Source organism: Halichondria panicea, chromosome 7 (assembly GCF_963675165.1).
Source record: "Halichondria panicea chromosome 7, odHalPani1.1, whole genome shotgun sequence".
NCBI lineage: Eukaryota > Metazoa > Porifera > Demospongiae > Suberitida > Halichondriidae > Halichondria > Halichondria panicea.
This window is the reverse complement of record NC_087383.1, coordinates 5,611,558-5,624,069: the sequence shown is the minus strand read 5'-3', so window position 1 is coordinate 5,624,069 and position 12,512 is coordinate 5,611,558. Positions and strand designations below refer to the sequence as shown.

Below are 12,512 nucleotides of genomic sequence, written 5' to 3'. Positions count from 1 at the left end.
CTGCTGAATCACACTGATGTGAGTCCATACCTCAATAATGCACACACTGCATGATCATGATGGTGTTTTAGTTTACACCAGCAATGGCCAGCCCCCTGATGTCACTGGTGGCGTCAGTTGTGTTGCCCAGCAAATTCTTGGACAACATCGTGGTGCTGCCGGAGATCTCACCACTCAAACGGTCGGTAGTGGAGACAATTCTCTAGTGAGCTGCCCCCAGCAAGAGTTATCTAAGCTGGTATCTTCCCTGTTGCAAGGCAAAAGTCCAAGTTTGTGGTGGTCAATTCCACTCGAGTTGTCTCAGATTTCGGTGCTCATAGCCAAGTCGCCTGATGTAGCCCAATCCCTCCTCAGATATAATTGTCTACCAGTACCAGTTCCTGTCATGGTTCTTATATGACAGGAAATTCCATGGGGAGGCAGCGGAATCTGGCAACACTGATTTTTCTACAAGGTATTTTACGTCATTACAACAGTTCGCATGAGTGGGTCACTGGACCCCCAAAATCAGTGAATATATACGAGCCGAGAAATGATATCTGAGAGAGTATGTACATGCATGTAAAAGTATACAGTGGTGATTGTACATGTAGCAATCATTATATATACTAGCAGCCCTAAATTACGCTCTTGGCTTGTCAGCAAACTAAAGCTGATACATGTCAGCTGCTAATTACGCTTGTTCAGTTCTCAATACCCGACTCAGAATAGCCTAAAGGATACGTGCATATTGAAACAGAATAGCATATGCAGCTGATGGCTTCTTTCTTTTTCAATACAGTAGTCCTGTAATCTTGTTGAAGATAATATTATAAGTGGTTGTTGGACACGTACCTGTGAACATGTGCATGTGCAACGTGGGAAGTTGTCATAGCAATGTAGCTGTTCCCATGCATTATTCTTCTGAAACTTGCATTGAAAGAGGTAAGTTTCTTTTCTCTGTGCTTGCATACCATTTTGAACAACTCTGTTACAGAATGGCAACAGTACTGAAAAGACTTAGTCCAGCTCCTCCAGGCCTGGTGGCAGCTCCAGATCCTGGACTACATCCAGCTTCTCCAGGCCTGGTGGTAGCTGTTGCTCCTGCTCGCACTCCTCTGTCACCAGCTATACGACGTCTGTGGCATTGGGCCAGGGCCAGGGGTAGGCCAAGCAGGAGGTCGAGGCCAAGGCCGTGGAGGAGGCCGAGGTGCACATGGGATGGGTTTTTTGGGAGCCCCACGCCCATGGCCGCCACCTGCACCTTCTCAAATGTGGCGACGTGGCAAAGAAAGGGGCCAAAGAAGGCAGAGTACCGGTAGTTAATGCGAGTTGTGAGCTAGTCTAGCTGTTGTGCCGAATATCTGTTTCATGTGCATAATCTTTCCTTACAGATTCATCACGGCCAAGTAAACTTTATAATTAGAATTATCTATTAATTGTTATTGTCTTATAATGTGTTCAGGGTTCCGACCACTGCAGTTCTATAAACGACCACCATTTACCTCTCTGCAACCACTACTCCACTAGTAGCTCTACAGCTAAGCTAGCTGTTTTGAGCATGCGCGTTATTGTGCTGAGTCTGCAGTACTACTGCATGCTTACTCAGCAATAATCATGTGCCACAAAAAGAATAACAAGTTAGTAAAATAATGTCTATTCTGAACTATTTTAGACTAGTGCTACATCCAAAGACTTAGAGTTAGACAGTAGTTCTACTTCTAAGAGGAGATGCCAAGAAACTGAGCTAGTGATGATGATGCAGTTCAACCATGATAATTATTTTGATGCTGATGAGTCAAGCCACTCCACAGCAAGTGGAGAATGTAAGTGTCTTGTGATTTTTGCCTGAAGTATGGGGGGGGGGAAGTAATATCTAAGGTGTGTCATGGTTGAACTTCCAATATATGTAAGGCCTTAGGGGCTTACTGTACTCCTGGTTGTGGCTTTAGCGCTGCTATTATTTTATCACATGTTGTTTTTCTTTGGCAGGTTACAGATATAGTAAACTATTTTAACAGATGCATCATGGAGAATGAACTGCCAGGCAGCAAGAATCTCTATGGGATCTATTTGATCGGTGACGGGATCGAAAACAAAAATGATAATAAAAAAACATCCTTTTGGACCTTTCATAAATGATCCATAAAACAAAATTCCTTATTGCTGCTGGACAGAATGTTGATTTTAATGATTTCAGGCTCTGGAATGTACAGGAAGGGGTTGGTAGAATATTGTTGGTATAATAGACATCACTTCTACTTGTCGACAAGCTTTAAAAATACATAATGTACAGGTAGGGGTGGTAGATTATTGCTGGTATTATAATAGGCACCACTTTCAAAATGTGTAACCTCCCTAAAGACGTGAGCATTGGTACAAGCAAAAAAGAACTGGTATCTCCGAGGCACTAAATTTACGCGGTTTACCTTTGAAAATTAGTGCCTTGAAACCTTTCGGTATTGAAGTACCTCTCTACTGCAGGGTATCCGAAAATATAGTGACCTCAGCCCAGCAGTTTGTTGCATCAACCAGAGACTCTGGGAGGCCACTATTCCATCGTAGCTCAATTAATTATGTTGGTATTCTGGCCTTATATAATGTGTCAGTTGTACAATTTTAAATGTGGAGAAATTACACGGTTCCCATTATTACTTTGCCCCAGCCTGCGATCTAGTTGCAATATCCTATGGTCTTAGGTGTAGACATGTCGTTACCTTACTTATTTTGCTACCCAGAAATGGAATCGAAAACAACAAAAACAAAGCGAACAAACGGTTCTGCTACTAATTCTTCCTCAATGTGAACGTAAATAAACAATCTAGTTATTGAACTTGTACATGTTAAGTTTATGTTTATTTACAGCTGACCCATCATATTTACATCCTCAGTTATTAACAGGCCAAAACAAATGGAAAAAAATTTGCCTCCACCATGGGGGAGGGGCAGCTGCTGATAGCAATGCTAATCAGCTTCACCAACATCAACATGAAACACCCCATATACGGGTTTCTGAAGTAGTTCACAATTGTTTGGCCCCAGGAATCGTAGTGGGACCAGACGAAAACGCAATTCCGTCACCACGTCGAGGTAATGTTTGACCCTTTGAATATTGCCTCATGTGTTTCCATTTGTAATTGCAGGTGCAACTGCTGCCCTGAGCCTGGTGGCAGCGTCAAAGTGGGTAAATGACTCTGCCATACAAGTTATCGGCCTTAATGAGTACAACAGGTGCCGGGCAACCGATGAGCACAGCGTACCCATCCAACAAAAAAAAAAAGAGAGGGATTAGAAACGAGGTACCCTCGAAGTACCATCCGTGCGGTTTTAATCGAGGCTTACTTCCAATCCCTCTCTTCTTTAGGAGTGAGAGGAATTGAACATTCAATATTTACTCCCCTGGTACTATCAGTTTCGGGAGGAATGGGAAGATCAGCTACTACCTTCTACAAGAGACTAGCAGGAATGATCTGTGAAAAGAAACTCCCTACAGCAAAACAATTGGGTTAATAGGATGTAAACTAAGTTTTTCCCTGAGATCCACCATCATGGCTATCAGGGGGGCCAGGTCCTCCATTAAACAAAGAGCACTTCGTGAACCAATTTCCCTCCATCTGCAGAAGGACACCTACAAACTACTAAAGTTTAGGTTCTATAATTATAACTAGTACAGGCATATATTTATATTTCTGTATCTGCACTATAAATATTGGCCCAATACTGGGATTTGAAAAAAAAAAATTTTTTACGTTATAGATACCGAATGCACATGTTCTAAATGATTTAGATCCCAAACCTATTGGTTACTAGAAATGCACTAGCTTAGCAACAGTCAACCTATATAAACAGCCAACCTAGCAACTGCATCATTATTCTTTTGAAAACTAATATCTGAAGTTGGCATTTCTGTGTCTCTACTAAATCTGTGGTCTCTATTCAAGTCCGGCAACCCTGTTCCTCCACCTCAGTTTGATGGACAAAATTATAGTCCTAGCTCCACCCACACAACGAAAACATCCAGCTCCTCCCCAGTTTTGCAGCAAACAAGCCCAGCACACTTCCCAAGTGTAACAGTCTGGATTAGCTTAACTTAGCTATCACTTTGTCCGTATTAATAATATGACTCAACTGACAATACAAGACAGAACAGGCCAATAAGAACATGTATATAAATAGCTATATACATTACTCATAATCATTATTCATTGATCTCTAAATATAGACTGTTCAGTCATTCCACATCTCCCCTTTAAGTGTACGTTAGTCTCTCAGGGGGACGGACCATAGTTTCCGTTTGTGAACGAGTCATAATTCTTCTTGGTACTTTTAGATTTAAATCGGATTGTTCGTTCGGATTAGAATCAACTTGTTCGGATTGTTCGTTCGGATTAGAATCAAGTTGTTCGGATTGTTCCGTTGTCTCTTGTGTTGGAGCCATTGTAGGGGCTACATTGAGTTGTGTGCGATTGCGTCTCAATTCACCATTTGGAGTCACTATCACGTAGGACCTAGGTGTGTCAACAGATTGTGCCACCTGTCCTTCTAATCTCTGTCCATTTGTTGTGATCCACACATCTGATCCTTCAGATATTTCCACTTGCTCCTTTACCCGGTGTCGGCTATCGAACTCCTTTTTTTGCTTTCCTTTAAAGGAAGTGTTTGCTTTTCGGAAACCGGGTAAATATGGCCACTTAGGGATAAGATGTTCTGTGGTTTGCGGTACAGTCGTTCTTATCTTCCTCCCCATCGACAACTCAGAGGGGGATAGTCCACACCACGGCATTGGTGTCGCTCGATAGGACAAAATTGCTAAGTGAGGATCTTCCGATTTCTTTAGGATGCGTTTTACGGTTTGAACCATACGCTCCATTGCTCTGTGGGTAGTGGGGACTACTCGTTGTGTGTTTAAACCCATACGTTTGAGCAAATTGTGTAAACTCATGCGAGGAGAATTGAGGACCATTGTCGCTGCGTACCGTTTCAGGAATTCCGTGTCTAGCAAATATTGCTTTTAGAACCGTTATGATATGAGCAGAGGTAGTTCGAGACAACTTAATACACTCGGGATAGCGAGAATAGTAGTCGACTACTACCAAATACTGCTGACCTTTCAGCTCGAATAAGTCGGTTCCTACCATTTGCCACGGGTAATCTGGTAGAGGTGTAGAAATCAATGGTTCCCTTTTGGGTTTGCATTCCTTTGCACATTCTCGGCAATTTTCGACATATTGTTTGACTTCTGCCGTCACACAAGGCCACCATACAGAACATTGGGCTCGAAGTCGACTTCTTTCAATTCCTTGATGTCCTTCATGTATATTTTCGAGTGTTTCTTTTCTTAGCTTTAACGGCACCACGATGCGATTATTATACAATAGTAACTGTTTGACCAATGTCAATGAAGCTTTGACTTTCCAGTAGGGTTTGAGCGAACTATCGATACTGTTTCTGCTTGGCCATTGCGTCTCACAATATTCTCTGACTTTAGCACAGGTAGGATCATCTATTTGTGCTTGGACATACTCCATCAACTTTGGTGGAGTAGCAGGAAGGGAAGGAAATAAATCCGAATTCAGATATGCTTCGACTTCCAACTCGAGATCTGTGTCGTCTGTGCAGTCTGGGTTTGGTGCTCTTGAGAGGGCATCCGCTGCATAAAGAAACTTTCCAGAAACGTGTTGAGCTAAATACTCATACTTGGCCATCCTGAGTCGAAATCTTAGAATACGAGGGGGTAAGTCGTCTAGATGCTTCGAGTTCAGTAGAGGAATTAGGGGTTTATGATCCGACTCCAATATAAACGGTCGTCCCAAAATGTAATTGCGGAACTTTTCACATGCCCATGTTGAGGCTAACGCTTCCTTTTCAATCTGTGCATACCTCTTCTCTGTATCTGAGAGGGACCTAGAGGCATAAGCCACTGGTTTCCACGAGTCAGGACTATCCTCGTCTGCTTGTAACAAAACGGCTCCCAATCCATAAGATGCGTCTGCTGAAACTTTTGTTTTCGCTGTGGGGTTGTACAATTTGAGCACCACTGGTTTGTTGAGCTCTTTTTTGATCTCGTCACTTTTTTGATCTCGTCAAATGATTGTTGTTGACTCTGTCCCCAAATCCAAGTGACGTTGCTCCGTAACAAATCTCTTACTGGCTGACTGATTTCGGCAATACGATTGGAAAATTTCCCCAGCTGATTTACTAGACCCATGAACCGTCTTAACTCAGTTACCGACTCGGGGTGTTTCATTTTCGTGAGAGCGGCTGTCTTATCGGGGTCTGGACGAATGCGGAAGCGATCGAGAAATTCTACAAGATGCCCTATTTATGTGGTAAAAAGGCTACACACTAACTTGATGAGCCTCAAGACCATAACAGTACTCACAAAACTCGATCAGGTTGTATAGCTCTGTTATATATTGTTCGGCTGATTCTCCTTCCTTCTGACAACGACGATTAAATCGTGCCCTCTCGAATATCACGTTCCTTCTGACTCTGAAGTGAGTCTCGAACTGTTCAATCACACCGTCATACCTCGCTCGATTTTCAACGCTAATATTTGTTGAGGTTAGAACTTCTTCAGCTTCTTCTCCCATACAGTACAATAGCGTGTCCACCTGTCGTGTATCTGCTTCCTCGTCTAGGCCTGCAGCACTTCGATATTGCTTGAACCTTCTTAGCCATCTTGGCCATTCGTCTGGCTTGGCAAAATTGAATGCTCCCGGTGGTGGTAGAGTTGAGTTGGCCATATCAGTCTTGGATCCTTATAGGAATCCCACTTCTGACACCATGTAACAGTCTGGATTAGCTTAACTTAGCTATCACTTTGTCCGTATTAATAATATGACTCAACTGACAATACAAGACAGAACAGGCCAATAAGAACATGTATATAAATAGCTATATACATTACTCATAATCATTATTCATTGATCTCTAAATATAGACTGTTCAGTCATTCCACACCAAGAAACAAGCGGCTCGTACTACTCTCACAAAGCGAAAGGAAGACACCTAAGCTATAATTTGCAGCAAACAAGCGGTTACTATACTACTCTTGAACAAAGCGAAAGGAAGAAGCCAAAGCTAGAATCCCAGCACTTCCATACATCCAGCTCCTCCCCCATGCAGCCTTGCAGTAAAAAAAGCACAGCACACGGCCCAAAAAACGAGCGTCTCCTACTACTCTCGAACAAAGCTAAAAAAAGAAACTAGAGCTTCTCTCTTTCATTCTAGTTTCTTATGTTATCAGTGGCGGATCCAGGAATGTTGAGAGGGAGGTTCTAAAAAAAACAAAAAACAAAAATAAGCAATGAGCATGCGCATTAGAGAGCCCTGCCCACATATCAATTATGGCCTAGTACAGTAGAACCTCGATTATCCGGCCCTCGATTATCCGGAACCTCGATTATCCGGCTTGGCAGTTTTCTTTTTAATCAGATTACATAATTCAGAAAATAGGCGTGTCCCTAAAATACGCATGCGCGTTGCAGCTGTTACCATGGAGACATGCCTGCTTTTCTTTTGCGCATGCGCAGACAACATGTGGCACTGCTGTTCATCAATAAAGTGGGTGGATCAAGGCGTGGTTTATCTATTCGATTATCCGGCATATTCACTTATCCGGCCTGCTTCTGGAACCAAGGTGTCCGGATAATCGAGGTTCTACTGTAACTACAAATCGCAATCATTCAAGCTGAGTTGCTAGCTTGGTAAGTTGATCTCCAGTGTGTTCTTGTGTGAAAGGGGGGTTCCATGGAACCCATGGAACCTGCCTGGATCCGCCACTGGTTATTACATGTGTATCTTCTTGTAAATCACAATACAATGTACAATGTTGTAGTTTGTAGCCCAGAGCAATCTTATAGTATAGCTCATAGTTCCATGCTAAATACACTCAAATGGGATCTAATCAAACGATCAAATATCAAAATACAACAGTACATAGCTGCGATTTAATAACCTACTTCCATCAAGCCTACAAAATTAAGCTGAGAGCTGTTGGCAGCAGCCAAAAAGAGCATAATAACTGCTGCTGTGCAAGAGTTTGGAGTAGACACGACTAATAAACGCCCATTTTGAATAAGCGCCTGTCTCGTTTAAACGCAAGTAAATACGGTATGTATCTGTAGTGTCACACGTATACTACATATATAATGTAACGTCATTATTGTAGAGTAGAAACAGGTAGTAATAAAACCCTTCGCAGGACGTAACTTTACATTTACATATCCTATCGACCCTCTCTTTCCTGTATCTATGGTAGCAGGAAGGTTTACATATGCAGATTTGGCATTTTAGAATTATGATCGCCCTCTATATCTTTATTTGTACTCTAATCAAGAGTCACGACCCTATATTGGGCTAATTAATGTTCTCACTGTCCAGTGTACGCCAATCCTGTTAAATACATCTAGTTAGTGGTTCATACATATAAGTGTTTGATCACGTTGGAGGATGCATGCATATAACATGGGGCAACACCACTACCAGTATCTATTTGTATCCAGTTGCATCGTTATCTTATCGACAAAGAGGCTTTTGTTAACAAGTTGCTACTAACTTCTTAGAGAACAAAATTGGTGGAGCCATTTTCCTTGAAATGGAAGAAGAACATCTGAAGTAGGTTACCCCAAAGATAAGAAGCTCAAGAACAGAACTCATCACCAGACAAAGTTATTACTAGCTATAATTATTACTAGCTATAACTGTAAGCCTAGAATGCAATGTCATGCCAGCTCAGTGTACAATAGTGTCTATGTGTTTGTGTTTTGTATCCAGGAGAACGTTCTACCCACAGTCGAGAAGCCTGTCCGTTCTACACCTGTGGATACAAAGTGGCAGGACTCCTTTGTACTTCACGGAGAAAGCAATTGAAAGTGGTATCCTCACAAAAAGGGTTCAAACTGAAATTGTTCAGTCCTCGGCTGCATCGATATTGATTCATACCAAGAGTCCTAGTGGTGACCAATAATACAATATGTTTGTTTGCAGCTGATTGATACCTATCCCACACTGAAGGACATGCACGGGAACATAACTATGTAACCATGGATTTACACACACTAAACACTATGGAAGTCTCTCTAACACTTAGTGCTCAAGTCAGCTAACTCAAAGCAAAAGGCATAGCCATATGATAATCATACGTACATCACCTGACCTCGTTTTTTACGTCACCTTGAAGCCATGTTTATGTTTTTGTATTTCACCAAAATGTATAATTATACATGGAGTCAATTTTGCTTTACACTTACTTTATACAATCTTTATTATCTATTATATAACACACTAAAATTTACTATCATTCATAATAACTATGTCATGACGTCGTTATTTTACTGACCATATACAGGGTTCTGCCTACAGTGGTCGTTTAGGTAAGCTGCGACCACCACTTAGCCTTTCCGACCACTGCTTTACATTCTACAAGTACTGGCTAGTCCAGTTTAGCTGCATGCTAGTCTTCGCTTACCAGTTTTACTGTCTTGATGTGCCTTATATAGAGCTAACTATTAATTGAACTCTACTGCGCATGACCAATTGAAGCTGCAGCATGGCTTTGTTGAGTTCGAGGAGTACTACAGCTAGCTAGCTAGCTATACTCTGCCTTAAAACAGGGAGCTGGACCAGCTGCTAAGGGAAAGACAAGCTAGAGAGTGAGCAACTGGGTGCAGTTAATACTTCTAAGTACTGATTATGACCCTGTGATGAAGAAATCTTAGTATAGCACCATACTGTATAGTCGGGCGCCGCCGCTCTCTACCGTTGCCCGGAAGGAGGTCGGGAATCAAGCCTATCCACAGTTTTGTTCTGTTGTTGGAATTCCACCAATTCCACCAGCTCCAATCAGATTGCAGTATCTCAAGTGGATTGATTACACCCACTCAACTTTACCACGTGTGAATTTTGCACACGTTGGATTGACTGAGAGGCGTGGCCAACACCAACTTTGATAATGATATTCATCGCTATTGGCTAGCACCCACATAGAATAACATGATACTATTGCGTAACAGGCCAGAACAAAACTGTGGATAGGCTTGATTCCCGACCTCCTTGGTGGCGCTCGACTACATACTGTACTGATGCAAGTACAACAATGTACATATATAATTATTTCAGCTGTATACTTACATGACATGCATGTTCAAATTTGTGTCCCCCTTCCCGTACACACCCCCCTGCATGGGCGAATTTCCCCCCATCATTTTTAACCACCTCTCAACCTGCATATACACGTTGCTATCCTGCGTTAGCTTAGCGCATGCCAACCCTGAGCCTCTCAAAGAGTCACTCATTTGCGGATAATGTAGAAATGTCTATATCTATGTACAGCAATAGTAATCCTGTTAAAGCCTATTAGCTTTAAGAATAGCACTGTTACATACATACACCGGGGTATTTTCGTATGGTGGATATGTTTTTATTCGTACGAAAAGTGAAACTACGAAATTATTCTACCGCGATATGTTCAACATGATATTATAATTATATAAAGATTCATTATGAAAAATTCTATTGTTAGCTGTACAGGCCTACCTCCATATCACTTTCACATTTTGTGGTTTATTTTCTCACGACAAATACGGTGGTAGGAAAGAAAGAGGACTGCATGCATGGCTGGATGTGTCCACTGCCAACAAAACAGAACCCTACAGATAGTGATACCTGGCCACTGCATGGTAAGGATGTGTGTCAATCCATCATAGCAAGTTCCATGGATACGCGCTATAAACACATGCAACTAGATCTATACACATCAACACAACTTCAGCTCTATACCATACATGACTTGTAACTCACAGTATTTCCAATTTGCCACGGATGTGTCGGAGTTGAAGACCACAATAAGAGGGAGAGTCATGGTTCTACAATAACTGCAGAAGATTGAGAAATTAAACGAGGAAATTTCAGTATGCAATCATACTGACGATAATTCAACAATCATTCAATAATGAGCAAATTTTATTGCATAGTCTACAGTAGACTCTCGCTTTTCTGGCCCTCTAAAGCTAACTAGCTCATAAATAACAAAATTAGCTGAATCAATTCACTAATAACCTTCGCATAATTGGAAAAGCGCTTCAATTAGAGTATAAAAAGCCTGCAGTTGAGCAAGCGCTTAACATAAAGATACGCTTATAGTCGAGTAAGCGCTAATAATACAGTTTCTACGGTAACTTGTACAACCTCTGTTAACAACCACCTCCGAATAAAGGCCAGGCAGTCAGATCCCAAATGAACAGATTGTGTACAAAACCACCTCTCAACAAAGGCCACCTCTGTACAAAGGCCAAAACATTGTTCCCCAAAGGTGCCCGTTAGAGGGGTTCCACTGTATAGCAAATTCCAAGTTTATGGCCATGTCCCAGTCAGTGTCTTGCGCACAAAGTTTATTAGTCATAGATCGAGGTTGTTGGCAGTCTAATATCTCACCATCCACCTCAATTTCACCCTTCTACCGTCACGCGACTTCGCATCCCAGGCTCTCCTTTTTCGAGAATGTCGTTATGCAAAACTTAATGTACTAAAACTGGACAGGTGCCGGTGCCTATCATTCCCAATTACCATACAGCGCAACATTTTTGAGACACTTATATTTCGTGGATTGGCCTCTAAAAGCACAATGTTGTGGAATGACTGCTTACCGGAAGCCACGCCTTTAATCTTTGCACGTTATAGATCTAATGAGATAATAAACTGGTAAGTATTAATTGCTATCTACTGGTAGCCAAAAAAATGCCTGAGGAAACTGAACACGTCATGAAGAACAATTTTTGTGGACTTAATTTTCATGTAGAATTGCTGACCCACAAAATCAGCAAAAATTAAGCCATTTATCAGGGCCTAAAAAGAGGCTACTTCAACAAATAATTATTTTTATAACACTTTTTTAACTTATAAATTTTTGTCTATATTGCTTGACATGTCAGGGCTCTCAGGAAGACCAGCAACATTGCTGATGAGACTTTCCCTGTTTAAATAAAATACTACTAGACTGTATTTCAGTTAGGAACGGAGATCAAAAGGAGAGCATGAGACCGAGGCTACATAAATTCCTCCTTTTGGATCTTAGTCAAGTAAAGCTGTATACAAGTCATTTCTAGTCATTTCTAGTAGCCTCCATCTCAATTGGAACTGATCTACGCTGCAGGGCTGGTTCTTTAACATTTAATATGTACACACACACACAATACAAAACGTACAAGGACTGATCAACTGGAGCTGTGATGAGCTTTTTGTTTCTTCTGCAGTTTGTTCCCTCGATGTATGAGGTCTGTGAGGAACTTATAAATCACTTGATCGTCGATAATATAATTAACTTACTACAATCACGTATCTGCTCTTCTAGCTTTTTTGATAGGAGGAGGTGAACACAGAGAGTCACTTAGCCTAGCCCTCATAGTTTACCTTGTCCTCACAGTTTACCTTGGTCTAAGCTAGTACAGTGTGCCTTTCTCCCAGCTGAGAAACACGAGGAAAGCAGGACACGTGACAAGCGCATGCGCAGTATATTGGTTGCGGGTTTTTGC

The 12,512-nt window shown here is 41.7% G+C and overlaps 1 protein-coding gene and 2 long non-coding RNA genes across 5 annotated transcripts in view; 1 reads left to right on the top strand and 2 right to left on the bottom strand.

Annotated features, from left to right (window-relative positions):
- The window catches only part of LOC135338436 (uncharacterized), a 30,818-nt gene extending 18,355 nt beyond the window's left edge, over positions 1–12,463 (bottom strand). For both annotated transcript variants that reach the window (XR_010395496.1, XR_010395498.1), the window contains exons 1-4: positions 12,307–12,463; positions 12,186–12,256; positions 10,783–10,856; positions 10,519–10,654 (exon numbers count right to left, since the gene is read on the bottom strand). This is a non-coding gene — a long non-coding RNA (uncharacterized LOC135338436). The remainder of the gene's footprint in view (positions 1–10,518; positions 10,655–10,782; positions 10,857–12,185; positions 12,257–12,306) is intronic.
- LOC135338438 (uncharacterized) lies at positions 1,594–3,694 on the top strand. Of its 2 annotated transcripts, none has more exons than XR_010395500.1 (4): positions 1,594–1,805; positions 1,972–2,787; positions 2,871–3,069; positions 3,123–3,694. It is a non-coding gene; the product is annotated as an uncharacterized LOC135338438 (long non-coding RNA). The 2 variants fall into 2 exon arrangements; XR_010395501.1 differs by having other exon boundaries at positions 2,845–3,069.
- On the bottom strand, positions 4,080–6,312 carry LOC135338433 (uncharacterized protein K02A2.6-like). The gene has a single exon (XM_064534553.1). The coding sequence runs from the start codon at positions 5,682–5,684 to the stop codon at positions 4,734–4,736; it is 951 nt and encodes a 316-aa protein (XP_064390623.1). The 5' UTR covers positions 5,685–6,312; the 3' UTR covers positions 4,080–4,733.
- Positions 12,464–12,512: the final 49 nt, after the last annotated feature.